The sequence below is a fragment of the Solanum tuberosum genome, unplaced genomic scaffold, assembly GCF_000226075.1.
Source record: "Solanum tuberosum cultivar DM 1-3 516 R44 unplaced genomic scaffold, SolTub_3.0 scf00716, whole genome shotgun sequence".
Classification (NCBI taxonomy): domain Eukaryota; kingdom Viridiplantae; phylum Streptophyta; class Magnoliopsida; order Solanales; family Solanaceae; genus Solanum; species Solanum tuberosum.
The window spans coordinates 28,311-49,480 of NW_006239668.1; the positions used below are offsets into that span (position 1 = coordinate 28,311).

At 34.9% G+C, this 21,170-nt stretch overlaps 1 protein-coding gene across 3 annotated transcripts in view; it reads right to left on the reverse strand.

Annotated features, from left to right (window-relative positions):
- The window catches only part of LOC102599482 (uncharacterized), a 25,726-nt gene extending 5,420 nt beyond the window's left edge, over positions 1-20,306 (reverse strand). Inside the window, exons 1-17 of one of the 3 annotated variants that reach the window (XM_015305370.1) lie at positions 20,212-20,306; positions 18,974-19,584; positions 18,771-18,895; positions 18,575-18,669; positions 18,241-18,465; positions 17,596-17,683; positions 12,890-12,941; positions 10,044-10,109; positions 9,304-9,458; positions 8,818-8,888; positions 8,534-8,728; positions 8,414-8,452; positions 7,888-7,995; positions 2,505-2,594; positions 2,264-2,339; positions 1,072-1,168; positions 914-983 (exon numbers count right to left, since the gene is read on the reverse strand). In XM_015305370.1, coding sequence (XP_015160856.1) covers positions 914-983; positions 1,072-1,168; positions 2,264-2,339; positions 2,505-2,594; positions 7,888-7,995; positions 8,414-8,452; positions 8,534-8,728; positions 8,818-8,888; positions 9,304-9,458; positions 10,044-10,109; positions 12,890-12,941; positions 17,596-17,683; positions 18,241-18,465; positions 18,575-18,669; positions 18,771-18,895; positions 18,974-19,557 — 2,136 coding nt within the window. In that variant the 5' untranslated portion in view covers positions 19,558-19,584; positions 20,212-20,306. Of the gene's footprint in view, positions 1-913; positions 984-1,071; positions 1,169-2,263; positions 2,340-2,504; positions 2,595-7,887; positions 7,996-8,413; positions 8,453-8,533; positions 8,729-8,817; positions 8,889-9,303; positions 9,459-10,043; positions 10,110-12,889; positions 12,942-17,595; positions 17,684-18,240; positions 18,466-18,574; positions 18,670-18,770; positions 18,896-18,973; positions 19,585-20,048 lie in introns of all 3 variants that reach the window. The other 2 variants (XM_015305369.1, XM_015305371.1) reach the window with 2 other exon arrangements.
- Positions 20,307-21,170: the final 864 nt, after the last annotated feature.

Here is a 21,170-nt window from a genome sequence, read left to right on the forward strand (position 1 = left end):
CCCCCCCCCTCCCCCCCCCAAATTTGACTTTTATTTAGTGCACACCCGAACTTTATCTAGGCCCAACTACCCCTAAAATTGACAATTTGATAGTCTCAACCCCATACACGCTGATGTTCTAACTTCGATTTCTTCTCTTTCTGGCCAATTATGTAAAAACAACTTGATTAGAATATCATTATCATTAGCCAAGAAAATGTAGACAAGATAACGCTGTTCCAAGTTTTTTACAGATTTAGCCCGAAAAGGATGATCTAAATAATTTGGTGGATTTTTAAGTCTCAAAGGCATATCCTGGGCTATGCCTAGGAGAATTACTGAAGCCCTAAAAAGTTGGGAGGAGGCAGGAGTGCTAGCTAAAGACAGAACGAGATGGAGAATTATCCCTGCTTCAATCTGGTGGGCAACCTGGAAAAAGAGAAATTCTAGGTGTTTTGAGACCGTAGAGAATAGTATGCAGAAAGTTAAACTCAGCTGCATTTTGTTGTTATGTTTTTGGTGCAATCAAGTATACTCTAATGAAACTGTCTCTATAATTGATGTTTTAGATTCAATTTAGATTTAGAATAGTGGAGTTTTTGGAGTTCATCTGTATATAAGGTTTAGTACTGCCCATGTACTATTGTGTTATAATACAAAGTTACCAAGTTTCAAAAAAAAAAAAAATTTGGTGGATTTAAAAGGTAAGAACAAAAAATTTATTCTAAAAAATGCCACGAGGACAAAAAATTGTGGCAGTGCGTGTCACACTTCCATGGGTTGAGTTTGTATAGGGGAGGATACTGAAATGTCTTGTGTTCAGGGGTAATTAGGCCAACGTGAAGTTTAGGCGAGCACTGAACAAAAGTCATCAAGTTCAGGGGGGTCCCAATCTATTATGCCTATTTTATAGCAATAAATCAGGGGATAATACCTTAAGATTCTGAGAAGGCTTTTTTGACATTGTTTCTTGCTCCTTCAACCTCAAAATTGCAGTTTCAACGCTTCACATGATAAACAGCAGAAATGAGCTTCAAGTTTGTGCAAAACAAAAGACGTTGTACACGTACAGAAAAGTAAAAATAGAATTACCTTTCACGAGGCAGATACAATCTATCCCCTTTAATAGATGGATGGACACATGTGTACAAGTAATGATTTTTGGCCCAGCCAATAACTTTCTCAGCTTCTGAAGATGTAAGAGAAACCAAAGATTAACGCAATTTAGCTTTCCTTTAAAATTTATGAAATTAAGCTTTACCTTCCATAGAACCTAACAGTGTTCTTTATTTTGATGCAGGTTCCTTCCTAGACTGCCCCATTTCATTTGACACTTACTATTTGGGGGAATCACACTTTTTTCTTTTACGATAATTTTTTCAGTCATTTCTTAAATATTTTTTGTTTTGATTCAAGCATTTGTTAAATATCTTCAATTATAAAAATTGAGCTTTACAGTACTCTTAACAGTGTTTTTAATAGCGAAAAGCAGAAAACGTGACAGGATTAATGAGCCTTGGCGCGAAAAGAGAGAATTCAAGTGCACACTCACTTGAAGTGAAGTATAGAATTCATGAATTTAAAAACTACCAAATGTATATGGATTTAGTGCCCGTTTGGATTAACATACTTTTAGGTACTTTTGACTTTTAAGTAGTTTTTTAGTTTTGGTGTTTGAAAAGTGCTGTTAAGCACCCACTTTTAGGCCAAAAAAGTTTTAAAATAAGTCAAAAGTTAAAAGTAGGGTACCATCTACTTTTGACTTATAAGTAACTTTTTATAAGTCCATCCAAACAGGCCCTTAGTACTATCGTGATCAAATTTAAATTAATTTAATATACAATATGATATTAATCCAACTCCTCAAATTTGAGATTCAAAAGGCAAACCACTTATCGTCAGGATCACTTTGCACATCGTCATTTGAAACGCACACTTCTCTGAAGCACATGGCTTGCGTCACTTTGCATCACAGTGGTTCTTAATACTGATTATAACATATTTGCAAAATTAGAGGAATCGATATCCTAGTTCTATTTAGTTTAGATAGTTTGACCTAGTGCTTTGGACAGTCACTCTTTTCTAGATGGAGGGAGTATTATTTTAGCGATAACATAAAGAAACTATAATATAATCTCAATATTATCTAAAACTGGAGAAAGGCACAAAAGTTGAATTCAAATATAAGTATATCTATGACCAAGTGAGCGGATCAATCTTTTCTGATTTTTTCAATCAAAAAGAATTAAAGAACAATATATCATGATTTCACACAAACACTTACTCTGCTTGGTCAGAATCACATCATCAGTATTTACATGCAACAAATCAATGCATGAAAGTTCGTGCTCTTCCAGAACCTGAAATATAGATAAAAGATGTGATAACTCCAGCAGACAAAAAGAACCAACAATACAGAGACAATTAAACGTGCGACTAAATGAACACATAGAGGTACCCAACCATTTGCTAGAAGATCTTAAATAGAATAAAATACATCCCAAAGCACATATCTTTGTCCATACCTTGTATAATTCATTTAGGTTACTACGAGCTATTACAATTCTCCTGTCTTCTTCAATCTGTTTATTAAATGTCTTAAGAAGATCTTCCTCCTGCAAACAGGAAAACAACAGTAGGATGAGAAACCACCAAACTGAAAACAATGCTTAAGAAGATAAATGCACGAACGGAATAACTTCAAAGAACTACGAACAACAGCACAAAAGAAAGTGTTGTGACAATCTTCATCAAAAAATGTAAATGTTGTGACAATCTTCATCAAAAAATGTAAGTGTTGTGACAAAGAAATTCATATGTTTTAACCTATTAGTGTCCCACATGTCAGGCGTATTGAAGCAATAAGTGTTAGTGTGTATTCCGCTCACACTAAGAGTAAGGAAGTGAAAATTACAATATCTCTCTTCTCTATCCACCTTGCAAGATTAAAGAAAGAAGAGCTACAGGGAGTACGGTACAGTTCCTGGCATGGTCAGTTGGAAAGTCCCTACATCACTTGAGTCTTGACCTAAACATGCACAGACACACACACTCTCACACATATCTTACCATTTTCAGAAAAAAAACAAAAAAAGCTATACACGGATCATTACTTAAAAAAGTGTTATTTTTGAGGCGCTGCATGCTAGCACACGCATGGTCAGCATGAGAGACCGAGCAACCGAGAGATAGAGATGGAGTAGGGATAGTTTAAAGAACAGCAACTCCAAAAATAAATTCACGGTGGGCTAGGTAATCACTCATCAATGTAAGGTCATAAACATCAACTATGCCTAATCATTTTACCATTTTCAGAACTAAAAAAGTGCTATTTATAGAGTCACTGCATGCATGCTGGCCATGGGTCTGCATGGGTGACTGAAAGATACAGGAGATGTGGGGATAGTTTAAAGACTAGAAACTCCAGAAACTACTTCATGATGGGCTAGGTAATCATTCATCAATATGCAAGGTCCTAAAATTTCAACTATGCCTAATCATTTTGCAACTTCATAATTCTAGTGTTACAACTGATTGTTTCTCTCCACTACATACTTAAAAGAAGAGAAGAAAAAAGAAAGATCACTTCCTCAATTGGAGTTTTATTTGCTAGATTTATACGATACAGACTACAAGAATTTTTAGAAGGGAAGACACAGGCAGATATAATAATAGTTATCCAATATTTACCTTCTATTAATTCGAATGACCTGGTTAAAAATTGAAAATCTTTATTCCATTTTCAGTGTTCCACCAAGTTCAGTTAAACTGTATAACTTCAAACAGACGTTTGTACAGAAAAAAATCCTTCTAGTAACCATCAGGGGGGTAGCATCTTCATGCAACAAGCAGGTACAGATAATATATTTTGAGGTATTTCCCAGACTTAATCACCATCATTGAAAGAGAAAGAGAAAGAGAAAGGGGTTGAGGATTGAGATCTAAACCATCAAATTCTTGGGGATAATCGATGCCAACTCCAACACCAGAAATATTACAAAAATAACATGATTGATTAAAAGAACAAAATGAAATGATATCACGTACCATTTTGTTTTAGTTAAAAACAATGCAAAAGATGTATACCTCAAAGAGAAAACTCAATTTCACTGGAATAGAAATGGCTTTAAGCAAATGTATGCCCAAACCAAAAATCATTAATATTGCCATAATAACCAACTTCAAGTGACTAAATCATTCCATCTTTCATGGCTTAATGCTTCATTAAGCTTAAACACACAGTTTCAAAAGTAAAAGAAGATCTTTGATTAATATGAAGAACAAGTAAATTAGCAACGGTGAGCTGTTTCCTTGGAAGTATGGGAAAACAATACATAATTATGAAAATATTATAAGCACTGTTTCTGGTAACACACCACAAACCCATAACATCTCAGAAGTTAGAGGACATAATTCATTTGCTTTTGCACTGTTTGCCAACAGATTGTGGAGTTGTTTGGAATTTTCTAGATAGAATGGGTGATGTTAAGGGTATGCTATTGAGCTGGACGTATAGGAAAGAAATTAAATATGGGAAATCTCACACAATTAAGAAGCGAATTCTTTTCCAGACTCCAGGTATGGGGTATATATCCTGTTTCAGTGTCTTCCCTTTTGTCTTATTGTTAAACATCAACCAAAGACAATATACATGTCTCTTAGGAACCTTTTTATAATTTGAATTATTGGCAAACCTTTGGCTTGCGTAAAAATGAAACCTATACACAGAAAAACATAGTCAGACAACATGACATGATCAACCAAATGTGGAGTCAATAAGGGTGGAATCTAATCTTTCGAAGAGCTCTTAATGACTGGGAGGTAGAGAGTATCGACACACTGCTTCAGATATTGGGAACTTTTGGTGGATGCACGGATTTTACAGACAGACTCAGGTGGAAACTAAACAGTAAAAGGGGCCTTCATAATAAAGTCAGTGTATTGGCAGATGAATCAAAGAGGTCCTGTAAAGGAAGTATTGGCCTTGGAAACAAGTCTGAAAATAAATATCCCTATGAAGGTCTCATTCTTTGTCTGGTTGGTGATTAGGAAAGCTTGTCTAACTCAAGATAAGCTACAAAGGAGGTCTTCAGATTTGTTCAAGATTTCTTTTGTGTGAATATAAGGGTGAAAACAATAAACACTTATTCCTACACTGCTGGACAACTATAAATCTGTGGCACATGTTCTTTTGTATTTTGGGAATAACTTGGGTAATACCTAGTTCTACTTTGGCACTGCTGAATAATTGGTGGAGTATTGAAGTAGAGATGGGGAGGACTGGTGGAAGATCATTCCTACTTGCACATGGTGGACAATGTGGAAAGAAAGGAATTGTAGACATTTTGAAGGCACTAGCGGTTCTATCCAGAAAATTAGGATGAATTGTCTTAGTTTGTTCTTTTTTGGTGTAAACAGAACATATGGGGGAGAGTAGGAGAGTTGGGGGTCGTTTAGTGTATTGGAGAAAATAATGCATGCATTTGCTTTGTGTATTACTAATACCTTGTTTTGGTATACTTTTTCAGCCTATGTATAACTAATGCTTGCATTACTAATACACTCTATTGTGTATTGAGGTATGCATTACTAATATCATGGATTTCTATGCATTAGTAATGCAATGGGTTCTAATGCATGCATTAGCATGGTTAAAGACACAATTGTCCCTCAAAACCTTTTCCACATGTTCTCCACCATATTTATGGAGTGTATTTTTGTAAACAAATATTTCTAAAAAAATTATGCGAAGTATGTTATTTTCAATACACCAAAATAAACACTACATAAGAAAAATCTCAGCATAACTAATGCAAGTATAACTAATGCTAGCATTATTAATACACTATATTCTACATTATTCTTATACACCCTACCAAAAGACCCCTTAGTACATTGAATTGGCAATGTATAATTGTATAGGGTTCTAGGCAGGGGTTTAAGAATTGGCAATAAGCTAAGTTTTTACTGATTACAACTGTTATTTGTCTAAAAAAAAACATAGTTAGGCACTTGGCTCCTGGATATGTGGATCACATTTGGGGAAATTTACGAATTGTGTAAAAACACTGCTTCCATATTACACAGAAAAAGACAACAAAATCATTGGATCAACTAGCGACATTGCAAAATGACTTTGGTTATAATTCTACTAAGATTAAGAGGCACAGAGTGAGTACAAAATAGGAGAAGGCAGCTACGGTTTCTAAACACATCTCCTCCCCCTATTGGCTCCAGCTAGGGGTGGACATGGTATGGTATATACCGAATTACCATATCATAATGAAATTTTTAATACTGTGGTTTTGGTATTATGGTATTTGGTGTGGTATATGGTATATTTATTTTTTTTGGTATTTGGTACGGTATTTGGTATTTAAAGACAAAATACCGAAATACTGAATATCATACCGAAGTATATAGTTACATAAATAACATATATATTTACAAACAAATATGCAACTTAATATTAATATAAACTAAATGTTCAGAAGTTGAAACTTTGACTACTCTATTTTGATTGAAATGTAATTGATTAACAAAAGGAGTTGTTTGGACTTTATTTTGAACTAGTAAAATTACGCGCGCGGGAATTTGATATCACAAAATTTATAAAATAATACTTAAAACCTATCAATCATTAAAACTAAAACACTATATTGTCTTACATACAAGATTACGTAGTAAAGAACATTAATAACGTAAAGGAAAATGATAATTATAACATCTTATCATTTATCCTTCAACTAATCATCTTTAATTTGATTTTATAATTTATCCTTTTGCCTCCAGGAAGTGTTACTATTTGATATATTTTGGAAATTAAATAAACATTAACATGAGATATTAAATTTTCTAATAAATAAATAATTTTATCTGTACTAACAAATACTTATACACAATAACTTTACAGAAACATAAACAATAAAGTTTAAAACATGTACTCAAAAATAACAATTAATATCATAAGCATAAATTAATGACTGTAAAAAAAATATATTAGGATCTATAAAAAAAGAATGAATCAGAAAGAAAAAAATTGAACCCACTGAATGCACAGTGTCCCCTTAAGAAAATTATTCCCTTCTAGTAGCCGAGGTTTAAAGGAATAGATCCTCTCCAGATGGAACGATTCTATTCACAAGTGTATTGATACAAAAACAATGGTGTCAGTGAACCACTCGTTCACTCAACAGGAACAAAGCGCACGAATATTTAATTGTGTAGAAGAAGAAGAAGAAGTTCAGAATTTTTGTTGTTTTAAAATGAGATGAAATCCCTCTATTTATAGACAACAAAGGATAGTGTGAACAAATGTTTATTGTGCCTTATCGGAAATGTCACAACTCTTTGAAAAAGTTGCAACCCTTCGGAAAGGTCACAACCTTTCATAAGAGTCACAATTTTTCATAAAAGTCGCAACTTTTCATAATAGTCGCAACTCTTCATAAAAGTCACATCTTTTCATGAAAGGGGAAGACTATTTTTGGAAATAAATAAATTTAAAAGGAAATTCTAGCTTGTGGTGGCGCCAGGTAGGCGGGCCTAGGGTTCTCTTTTATATAAATATATGATTTATATTTCTACATGTGTAATGTGTTAGTATGATACAATTGAGACCTATTTTAGTTACCGAAGTCATAATACTCTATTATACGAATATATATTAGTCGAAGTTGAACAAACTATGGTTACCGAATTACCATACCGTAGAATACCGAAACCGAACTTCAATGTACCGAATTAAATTGGTATGGTAACGGTATAACTTTTTAAAACCAAATACCAAAATTACAGTATCAAAACTTTCAAATACCATACCATGCCACCCATAGCTACAGCATCAGCCGATACATCACAAATTACTATAAAAATCTACGTACTACAATAAGCACAAAAAAAACTAACCTTTGGCGGATGAATACTCATTACGTTAGAGAAGAGCTTATGTATATCATCGTCTACAGAATGTTTTGTTGCTCTTAATCCCTCCGTTAGTCGTTTCAGAGAAAGAGGCTGAAAAACAAAATATTGAAGAAAAAAAATAGTGCATAAAATATTTGGAAAATACACCAACAAAATGCAACTAATTCAGGTGAATATTCAAAACCCCAATTTACAAGGAAACCATAGATGACGCCTCCTATAAAGCCAGTGCACACTTGAAATGAGATATCAAGTACAAACTAGGATATGATTTTACAGCACACCCAACTAGTCACCAATACATAAATAAAATTGAATTCAGCATTTAGTCACTGAAATATCATCTATTATAGGAAGGTCATCATTCAATACCCAACTCATAAGCAGCTAAAGCCATTATTCAGATACCACAATGGTTTGTCATGAACCCATCACACAACAGAAAACAAATAGTAGGACCTTAAAAAGTTCAAACAGACTTAATTTGACTAAAGATCACGAGGATTACCAACTTCGCTAGGCGGCCCAAATTGGGAAGAATCATGGTCTGTTGACAGATAAAAAGAAGTTAAAACACAAAATAACTGAAAAGAGTCTAGGAATAAGACAGGTCAATTTATGGACTTACAAATTTCTCTTTTTCTTTTGACCCTGTTTCAACTTTGTTTCGACCACAGATCAAGACAACAGGTCCTGATAATTGGTCAAACATTTCTTGCACCTTGTGCACAAATTCTTTTCTATTTGCCTTGGAAACAGCTCTAGACAGCCATAATGAAGAATCTGGAAAGTACACAATAATAGGCTGTGCAGACTTCAAAACCTGAACAAAATAGAATGGAAAAAAAACTCAAATTTGAAATCAGTGTGGTAAAAGAACATAAAGACTATTGATCAATTAAAGCACCATACCTCACATAGCACCTCCATGGCAATGTAGCAGTCTTCAGCCTGAGCATCAAGATCATGCTCAATCTCGTTGGCTGCAAGCAGAGTAGACGGTAAAAAAAAAAAAAAAAATTAATTACGCATATATGTTCAGATATAAAAAATACCACTGTACCTACTCGATCTACAGACTTAATGTTGAAACTGGGAAATTGAAAATATATACTCTCTTTATGACAAATAAATTTCATGTTGAATAGCCTATCCGCAAAAGAAAAAAAAAATTGACAGGTCAAATAAAAGTCATCTCCACCAATATTAATATGCCAATTGTCTGTCGTCTATTAAGACAGAAAGTTTTTAGATCATCCAATGTGAAGTCACAATTAGCAGCTGACAAGTTATACCAAAACCAAATATCTTCTTTTTTAGTTGAGTAAGAATATGACTTTATCACCAATTTTACTGAAATCCAGATGAATAATGCAAATCCAAATGAATAATACATACCAGGAATCCAGTATATTGATGGTTTCACATCCTGTGCTTTGGGTTTCTCGTCTTTCTCTTCTTCCATGGTTTGCTTTTCGCTAACATCAAAAATTACAGCAACCTGATCACCATTCACCTCATATATCTCACCACGTTGACCACTGGACATGGACCTGCAAAAGCATATCGGATGTAACAACTTACATGCATGCATGCATGCCTCTGTTAAACATGACATTTAAGCAACTCTTTACTTGAATAACTTTAAGGCAGATACATTTGTAAAATACATTAACTACTACATAGATGGTTCAAATTAATTTAAAGAGCCTTAAACCTCTTTAAAGAGCCAGGTACATTGATATTGGCCATAACATTGAGAATAACAAACAAATAACAAAAATGATCAGGACATTGACAATGATGGCGACAACAATGATTAAAAGCAGTAACAAAACTTAAGTCACTGCAGATACCTAGACCAACTGCAGAACCTTCGTACTTCTCTCATATCTTAGATATAAAAGCGAAGGCTTGCACTAGCACAAGAACATTGCACTATATCACTATGAACATCAAAAGAACATTACGAAAGAAGCCAGAAGGAATCCTGGTGGATGATGAGCAAAAAGCCCCACCACCATCCAAAATATATTGTATCTTTCCAGTGAGAAAGAACGTCAAAGATACAATCATGCGTCCAAGCACCAAATGGAGAAAATTTTCTCTATAGCACTTGTGACGACTGACCAACCCACCTTCCATGAATAACAGTGTAAGCATTCGTTGGACCACCAGAAGTAGGTATCTTCCCCAATAAAATCCTGTGAGAATTGGAGTCAATTACTAAATGCCGCTTAATCCAAAGTTCACATGGGTTATGCTAATGCTAAGACCTCCGCTCTACGAAAAAACTCTCAGCTCTATTCGCAAGCAAAGCATGGACAGGAAGAAAAAAATAAAGCTGCATGACTTTCTGAGAACAATTTCTTAAATAAAGCGTTAAGACACCCAAAATTGTTTTAAGTACAGTAAAGAAAATGAAATGAGTAAAGTCTGCTTTCTAACTCCTAAGCTTTAAACATGATGCACCTCCTAAATCTGTCACTTTCCTTTTTCCTCTCTTGTCAGTTTCCTACAACAGCAAAATCCATAAAATTCAAAGAAATTCAGACATCACATTTAATGTTACCCAACTCCAACAATTTCCATCAATATGCGACAATCTACTTTATACTGTTTTAGCCTTGCTATGATATCTGTTCACTAAACAATCACCACATTTATCCATTCCAATATTTGTGTCCCAAGTGTCACTAGTATATACAGGGAATTTGAAGTGTGAAGCACAAAGTATGACAGATACTTCAAAATAATCTGCTCCTGTGATCAAGAATGAACTGACTTCAAAATAATCTGTTCCTGTTATCAATAATGAACTGCCCAGTATATTTGTTGTCAAATCAAATTTATGTAGGACATTATTAAGCACTACAACACATATTGGAAGAAAAGAAAGCTGATTTCATCTTATTAACAATGGATTCCTCCACATATAACACTGTGAAACGAGATATATATAAGATTGCATTCCGTCTCAGTTTCGGAAATGGTAGTTTAAAGGTGAAACCATGAATAGGCAGAAGGATTGTTTCAGGATAGTGTTTAGAGACCTAAAAACGATCTCCACAAATTTTTTGTTTAGCACTTTTACTTTACTTTCCTTGTACTGCATTGAGGGAATTTCCTCCTCATGTTCTTCATTATCTTTTGGGTGAATCATTCTTTCAGGGTGTTGATTGAACATCTCAGCAATTAACAAAAATCTTGCCCGCATCTGATCCTAAGAGCAGCTAGGATTTCCAGAAGAAGTCATCATTTGATGAGAAATAAAAAGGTACATTGATAATTCAAGTGGAAGAAACTGATGCAGCTACTTTCAAAGTAACAGAAAGAAAAGCAAGGATTGGCACAATTTGATCCTTCTACAGCCAAATATTAATTTGTGGAAAGCCTTGTGAATTACTACACTTGCTTGCACCTATCTGCTATTTCCCGTCAGCAACCGAAACTTCTCCAATAGTACAAATCACTACGCTTTACCTCTTTCTATATGACTACATGGATTTTTTTTAACAAAGGTACCCTTCAGCCGAACAACATAGCAGTCTTCTGGATCAGGAGGTTAACCAACAAATATACCCAATACATAGATCATAGGTTGGTCAATTTTTCTGATTTGGTAAAACTTAAAAGCAGATTCTACCTCTCTTATTCTTACATCAAAAAAGCCCATTGTGATGGTGTATTCAAGAATCAAGGGAGTTCTTAAGAATTACTACAATGTTGCACATGTGAGCAACGCTTGTTACATTCCCCTAGTCAGGCACAACCAAGATCTGATGGGGCAGTGTGGGTCAACTTCCAAGTATAAGCCAGGAAATATATCTTTATAATGGTCAGAGTAGCTCAAGTAGAAGCCAGGAATTATAATTTATAATGATCCGAGTAGCTTATCAAGAACTTGTTTTGAGTTCAATCAATGCTTGACCAAAAGATTAAGCCCGCTTAGTTTAGTACTAGAGAACTAGTAGTCTTACAAAAAGAATGATAGTTTAGTAGTCTTATACAAAATTCAGAAGACAGGGAATTCAGATTCTTCCTACAAAACTATTATGTTCTCAAGGTTTAATTATCAATGTCCTGGTCTAAGATACGACATGACAATAAATTCGAATTGATTGTTTAGTAGTCTTATAAAAAATTCAGAAGACAGGGAATTCAGGTTCTTCCTACAAACTATATGTTCTCAAGGTTTATATCATGTCTTGGTCTAAGATACGACATGACAATAAATTCGAATGATTGTTTAGTAGTCTTATAAAAAATTCAGAAGACAGGGAATTCAGATTCTTCCTACAAAACTATATGTTCTCAAGGTTTAATTATCAATGTCCTGGTCTAAGATACGACATGACAATAAATTCGAATGATTGTTTAGTAGTCTTATAAAAAAATTCAGAAGACAGGGAATTCAGATTCTTCCTACAAAACTATATGTTCTCAAGGTTTAATTATCAATGTCTTGGTCTAAGATACGACATGACAATAAATTCTTAATTTTATTTATGATAATGGACAGTGAATACACACAGAACTCGCTCTAATGCTACTTTTTGCACTCGGAGTTCACCTACCAACCAAGTCAGCTTATTGGGTTATTGGTTGCTCCTTTAAAAGCTTAATAAGTTCACAGAAGCAGAGAGCTCAAAGCCTAATCGGTTATGCAACAATTCCTAACTACCCAATGGAGGTATTACAGGCACTTCTGCATTATCTCTCTTGAAAATGGTTTAATTCATAAAGGCCTGTAAGCCTGTAAGAAAAGTTGAAGGAAAATAATAAAGCACAAGTTAATGCAATAGGAATCATGAAAATATAGATGAACTGGCTATGAAAATTGGGAAGGAAGATTAATCCACTCTAATAAACCAGCTAACTGGCAAAAAGTTACAACTCTTGAAGCAGCAAGATTTGATTGTTTAAGATGTCAAAGAAAACAAATAGCGAAATACTTGAGAGATGTGCCACGTAAGAAACTAACCTGTTATCGGCTTTCACAACACCAGAAGGTCCAGTATATTTAACTCGATCTCCTGTATGTAAATTAAAATGTAAATACAACAATGGAAACTACCATGACAAAGTAAAAACAAATACTCCTCAAAAGATGGTAAATTTTGCAGTTATCCAAATTGAATATCGTTTTGCTATTTCAAGTGTCAAACTCAAATATATTGCACTGAAGCTCCCAAATGATTCTTTAATGATCATCAATCATCTTCCAATTGAGTTACTATTGGAAAATTTGTGCTTTCAGTTCCTAAAGGCCTAAAATATTGACAAATTCTGATTTTCGTCCTTGTGATTTCTGGTCAAACACATAACGAATTGATATGTGCACTTTTTTTACTTTTTTTTTTTTTGATGACAAGGGAAACCCGCAGCCGCTACCCTTTGGGTGCGCACAGGGTAAAACCCCCGCTCCTATGCAATAGCTCGCAGTTGATATGTGCACTTTTGATCCCTATTAATGTGAATCTTCAGAAACATAACGAATTATCAAGTGCTAAACCCTCTACTTTTTGATGAAGTGTGCTAAACCATTTGCTTAACGATGTGGTATGTCAAATTTGTATTGCTACTCCACATTTGAGGAAAAGATAATTCTAGAAATAATAACATAACATATTTCCTATAAAGAGGCCAAAATTACACATCTTAGTTAATTGAATGTTAAATGTATTTAGCCAAGTATTGCAAGGACCAAATTCAGAACTTATCAATAACGGAAGGACTAACAGTGCAATTATCCTGTTAATGGAAAGGGGGCTATTAACATGAATATATCCAGAACCAACATAACTAATAACTGTCACTACCACAAACTACTGATCGCTTGCTACTACTAATAACAAAGTTTTAGAAGGTACAAGAGTGAGAGTGACATGGAGGTCCAAAGGTCTAAAACAAGAGTGAGAATGACATGGAGGTCCAAAGGGTGCTTTAGACTTTTGGATCTTTCACTGTTGCCCTCCATCTCTGGTGCGCTCCTGAAATCGAACACTTTTTTCCACCCAAATGGGAATATGACGAATTTAATCCCGTCTTTTTCAATAAAAACCTCATTATAGGGCAATTGCAACCATCCCCTATTATCTAGATTGTTGCCCATTTCAAATGTATCTTCAAATCTGTCTCTTCATCAGTTGGAACCCAGCCTCCTCACAGATTCCTGATCTCTTTGAAGGTAAGTTGAGACCAGAGTTATAATGGCACCCCCAAAGCTCGAATCCAAGTGGTGTTGGATTTTTGTATTGCTAGTACACATCCAATAACTGGGTTCCAATATTGGAGACTAACTTCGGTCTTCTTCCATTTCCACTCCCAAAATGATTTGTTCTGCCATATTTCTATTTGAAAAGAATCATCATGTTAGCCATATCATAAATGTTGATCCCAAATACTGCTTTCCACGTTATCGCGGTCCATCTCATGATGTCTGACAGTGAGGGGATCTCTGTTTCTCCCTCAATAAATGATGTAACAATGCACCTCTTGAACAAGCCACTTCCTTTTACTCCAGGGGATATCATGCTACTAATGTCTCCTTTGGAAGAGGTAACTGTTGAGTCTCGAAGGGTATTTGAGTGCCATTAACTCTCACCAGCTACTTTAGCACAAGAGAGGTCTTACTTAATTGATCTTGGATTCTGCCGGCATCTTAAGATTGGAGCATTGAAAGAACCTATCTATCTTAAATGCTATCTCTTTCCACCCTTTTCCACCCTGCATTTAGGCTGATTCAGGGATAATACTAACTGATCTTTCCAAAGCATATAGCGAGAGAATGCTCATATCTCTACCATGCTCATTCGCTTTCCTTGTGCAGAAAAACTCTGAAAGTTTCTCCTTATTATTCCACCTCCTGATAATAGTTTTCTCTTCTTTGGATGCTTCTTTAAGTATAGTGCAGATCCATCTCATGATCTTCATACTCATGGTTGATCTTCCCATCATGTTAAGGCTTCTCTCCACCCATTCATTCCAAGTGTCTCTACCTACTGTCCATCAAGTAATGTCAAAAAATTTGAAGCCTGCATTGAAGTAAATTCTGATTCCCTCCATCATGGAAATAGCACGGAAGCTCAGGCTGATATGCAAAGAAAGAAAGAAGGTTGAAAACTACCACAGAATGTGATTAGCTTAGGGTCAAGAAGAGGTGTTTCCGAGCTAATGGTCATATGAAAAGGGTTGAACCACCCTCTTGGGAAGTAGCAGAGAGGGAAGTTTGAGGCCTCATTAGTTTGCACTTAATGAAAGTCACAATCATAATCATTCAGATCTTAGTCATTAAGTTTGTTTGTTTTCAAGGTCTGAAGCTTAATCATTCGGATCTTAATCTTTAGGCGTGTTTGTTTTTCTTATTTTATAACCACTTAATGAGTCTAAATAGGTATGAATGATCTACAACAAAGTCTTGATATCATTAAGATGTCTATTTAAAAATTGAAATTTCTACAAAGATGACAGTTCACCGCTAATCCAACTATTTTCACCCACCACCCACAACTACTACAACCGTAATCACCACCACCTACCATCCTCAGCCCAACCACAACCAATTTTACCGCCAATCACCAAAATCAATTATCATCCCCATTAGACATCATTTGCAATCATCACCACCGACCATTATTACATCCACTAATTACAATCATTAGTCAATATTATGTATCGCTAACCGTCATCACCATTCACCATCGCCATTTACTATCATTCCACTACTAATTATCAGCCGCCACCAACAGCCACGATTAATCACTCCTGTTAAACACTATACCATAAGATACTATCTACAACCACCATCATCAGCCAACATCCATCTGAAATCGACACACACAATCACTATCATTTGTCATCACCACCACAACTGCCATATAAAAATTTAAAAATATTTTTTCATATAATATTAGATCAATTTAGTATTTCATTTGAATTTTATATTTATTATTTAAACAGAGACATAATTTTATACATTCAGATGTTGAGAAAACAAACAATCTTTAACTCTTAACTATTAGTATTCAAATCTTAATGTAGCATTTTAATATTCAAATGTGTATTCAGTTTTAGACCTTTAAATCTTAATGCACATCTTAATATTTAGATGTGCATTCAGATTCAGACATCTAACCTTAATGAAAACAAATGAGGCCCGAGAGTCTTAAGGTGTTTCAAGGAAAGAAGAACAAGAAGAGAGCAAGTGGAGGACGAGGAGTGTTTTTTAGTAAGAGAAATCTGGTAAGTAAAGTTATTCGACCAAATCATCCCCACATTTCTTCATGATTAAGTTTCCTAGCTAGACTCAAGAGAATGCTCTCCCGCCTCAGATACCTCTCAAAATCAAGATTGTTGCATGTCCAAATCAGTACCACCACATATTCATTGTTTATTTGGGTGATCTTACCTTTTCTTCTATTAAAATGGGAGATATATTATTATATTGTAATATTCAAATGGGAGGCCTATTGTTACACTAGATGGATTGGACTTAACAACCCAAATTACAAAAAAAAATTGATAAGACTAACATCACTTCTAGAACTAAACTAATCAAATCAAGCAATTTATTACCTCTCTAGTGACGAGGTTTGTTCTTTCCATCCTAATCAATACTATTTTTCTATTTACCCATCTAAAGGAACTAATTAATTCACTTCCCTTCTAACATATATAAACACGGTAGAGGTATCTTAACTAGCTTTTGCATACTGCCTATCCCACCAGATACCGACATCCACCCCACCATTACAAGAATGGGAATCTCTGATCAACCAACAACAACACACTCGGTATAGTCCCACAAGTAGGGTCTAGGGAGGATCGAGTGTACGCAAACCTTACCCCTACCTTGATAGAGAAGAAATCCTAGGTTTGCAAAAACACCAAATAAACCCTAATATTGCCTTTTAATTATTAAATTAGATCTTTTTAAAAAACAAATAAAAAGGCGACGCCTTGTCGCCTGGCCTCGCCGCGTCGCCATTCGCCGCCTGTCTAAACTCGCCACGCCTCACCAATAAAAGGCAACGAGGCATCGCCTTTTAAACTGATAATTTGGGCAATGGGATGAAATGGCTGGAAGATGAACTTACTCGGTCATTCCTTGAAAACTGACAAGAGAAGATGATTAAAAAAAATTTGCACCCAACGGTGCGGCATGGCACTCAATGAAGTGAGTGAAAATATTAAAGACCAAGGTTCAAATCCCATCGGAAACAAAAAAGCTAGGTGTTTTTTTTTCATTTATCTAAGCAGTGGTAGGCAGAGTTACCCAATCCATGTACTGCTACTGCTAAGAGGTAGCAGATACGAGGTGGAATAGTCAAAGTGCATGCAAGTTGGCTGCGAGACCTCGTTATGAAAGAAAAAGAATGAATCAAGACTTTTTTATGCCACAAGTATATACAAATCTTTTGATCACAATATTCTAGAATCTACCATGATAGACCAGGATAGATATGAACCATTCTAGATCCACTTGACCAATTCTCATAGGTGTTGTTTAAGTAACATAATGAATATACTAATAGAATAAGCAATGAATTTTTGCAAGCAAAGCTTAATGTGAGGTCAAAGAGAATTGAAATATTGTAAGAGGTCGGTTTCATGAAAACTGATAAGCCAAACAAAAAAACATGTTAGCACAGCCTATGAGGAATTCTTCAGCAACATAGCACTTTATACCTTTTTTGAAGGGACGTTGAGCTTTCTCTGATTGATCAACAGCATCCGGGGTTGATTCTGAGGAACTTTCAAGTTCTCCGGAAACTCTCTGCAATCCATGCAATGTTTAAAATCAAAACCATGAGAAATTCATTGAACATCCATACTCATGGATCTCTAATTACCGACATATTGTAGAAATTGGCAACAATCTAAAAACATGGATGTAATCTCAACCAGAGCATATTACATATGACTCTCAAAAAAAGTTACAAGTTATTCATTGGAAACAGAGAAAAGAAGATATTACAATTTAAATCCAATTCTCTAACCTAGTCCGAACTCCCACCTATTGGTGACTCTATCGAAGAGTATTCAAGGAAATATATCATATTCCCTTTTCATGGATCATCTTATTTATACATTTTGGCCTAATATTCCTACTCCTCAACCAACTGAATTACCAAGTTCTCATATTTCATATGTTTGTGCCCATTACACAGTTTACAGCAACAAAGTTCCAGATTTCAAATTGTTTACAGCTAACACATGTTAAACAGAGATTCTTTTTCTTTTTACCAAAGATGTTGACTGCATTATTTTCACCCATTTCCGAAATTCTGTGTCTTCTTGCTAGATATAATTTTGGAATCTTTCAGATTTTACCTTCTCAAAGTCTTCAAGGTTGAATGGAATAAGTTTTTCTAAGGCTTCCACTGATGCCTCAACATCAACGTCTTCCTCACTAGCTTCTGACTTTGTCTCAGCGCTGCTTGTCCATTCTTCCTCGTTACTTGCATCATTTGCATCTTCTATTTCAGAATCAGAAGTACACTCTTCACCTGATTCTACATCTGATTCGCTTTCAGATGAGCAATCTTCACCAAAGTCCTGTGCATAAGTAACTTTAGGAATATATTTGAATAAAAGCATATTGTTGTAAGTAGAATTAGTTTAGTTAGAAGGATACAACCACAAAAATAAAATATAAATAGCTTACATATGGAGCTAGAATGCTGCTATCAAGCACCAGTAATGGTACTTCTAAATCTCGAGCAAGGGTTCGAACTAGTCTTTCTCGATAAAGCTCAGTCCCTGCAACATCATCAAGAATTCAATGTCTTTCTTTGCAAGCAATAATAAAAAGGTACATTGTATTACAGACGGGCATCTCATACCAGTCTAGAAAACTCTACCTGGTATACTCTGAAGCATGATTCTCCCACTTGAAGAACTCAAGCGGCCACCATAAGCCACAGTAACCTTCTTGTGCGTTAAATGGGAAGCAACACACTCCATTAAAACATTTTTTGTATGTTCACTGCAAGGTTGTTGACAAAAATTAATCCAAACTGCAACTTGCAGCAAAAGAAAATAGATCTGAAAGTCAGGAACTCACTGGATATAATAAGGAAATGTATCCCATGATAGAGCTATTTTCTCCCATGGAACAACCCTCCGTAAGAATTCATTTTTAAATCTTTCCCGTCTACTCAGGAAAGGTGATTCTTTCTTCTTACTCTCTATAGACAGCTTTTCATTCCGGAGCCACTCCTTCTGCTCTTGCTCACCAAGCTGAGTATGTGCATCACAATGTCTCACATCTTGACCACTTTTTTCCTTCCGAACTGTTCCCTTATCAGAGCTCGCACCATCTCTCGTGTGTACATGTTTATCCTCACTTGCATCCCTACCATCACCTTTAGAGCTAAAATACCTTAAATATGTCCACCTCCAACTAGCAGGTGAACTCCTCAACAACCTTATATTCTCCCGTTGAGAAGCAGTCTGTATTGACTTGGATGTATCTAACAAAGCTCTTCCTATCACGCTGCCTAGAGAGTTGCAGTCTAAAGGTATCTGTGTAACGATTGAAGATTGTGTAGGGGAGTAAGTTCTGTAGCCAGAACTAACATAATGGTTAAAACGCTGAAATACAAGATTCCATCTTTGGTTGTTGTTTCTTATTCTCCTCACATACATTGCAACTTATTAAAGGTATAATAATACCTAATATAAAGCAAATGTTTACAGGATTAGTCCACAATTATCTAAAATCAAAATGCAAACATGCTATGAAAATAGCTTCATACTGCTTATATCTACAAAAGAAAACATAAATCTTCTTTTCTGAACCTTACTAATTTTCTTATTATATGAAATAAACAAGTAAAAGTAATCAAATTCCTAATAGATGGCCACAGGAGAGCAGCAGCAAGAAAAAGAATGTCGACCCACAACATGAAATAGGCAAATAAGGCTCACAAGAAGAGTGATTCCCAAACACAATACAATAAAGCAATTTCAGTTATCTATTATTGTTGAGGAAATGGGGGGATCCAAGAAACCAACAAAATCAATCAAAAAGATTCATTCTTTAACATAAAAATTCAATCTTTTTCATTAATGTCTCTTTGCAAACTGTTGTACGATATTTAGAATGCAAAACAAAGCGACTGAAACAAAGAACAGACCTTGTTTTTTTTTGTTTTTTTTTTTTGGGGTATAATCTTGATAATAATGTAAACTCAGAAAGCAGTGGCCATAGGAGAGAAAAAGTAGTTTGTAGGTGAGGTAAAGAGAAATAGGGATGACCCTTGCTTGAAAAGGGGAAGGTGACAGAAGGAGAGAGATTACCGTTTATGCTTAAGAGGTAACCTAGGAAGGAGCAACTGTGACTGCTCCGATGTGTTGAGAAACACCAAAACTCTATAAAAACAAGCATCCGCACGTTTAGAGCCTCTTATCAAATTATATTAACCCAAAGCCTAAGTTTTTACAAGTTAAAAAGTGACAATTTAGGAATTAATTTTATATTTTGTATTTAAAAATAAATTTTTTAAAGCATTTTATTTTATTTTATTTAAACATTAGAGAAGTGTTTTAAATTTATTTTGATTTAAAAATACCTAGGCTTATTTATTAAGGGACGAAAAAATTATGTACAAAGCTTAATGAGCTTTAAAAGAAGATAGTTTTGAATTTTTAATAAAACTTAAAAGTGTTATTATTCATGGGATAAAACTTATTAAACTTAAGTTTTGTTCATGGGACAAACAAATAGTGTCAAAAATTCAATATCACCAACTTACAAAAAAGTTTTGAAAATTAGATTGTAGTGACTCAAGTTATTTTAGTTGATTGTAGGTCATAATTCACACCTATGTAATTAAGGATTAATGATTTATAAGGGATGTGTGGGAGTTACCCTCAGTTTTTTAAGTTGATACTTTGGTCCATTTTATTAAAAGAAGATTTAAAGGGTTTTACTAAAACGGTAAAATCTTAATTTTAACTAAAAGGGGAGGGAACCCAAAAGGGAAAAAAGTCATTTTTGCAGCTCCCCCCCCTCCCCCGCATCTCGCTTCTTCGTCTTCCTCTTGTTCGTTTGTTCATCCTACTCAGGGGCGGACCCACATCGAGCTCAGGGAATTCACCTGAACCCCCTCGTCGAAAAATTACACTCTATATATAAGGTCATTTTTTGATTCTATGATTACAATATTACATATATTAAAATGAACCTCCTTAAAACAAAAGAAAACACGGCTCAGTGGCTAAGTGGTTCATTTTTTACCGAAATGATTCGAGTTCGA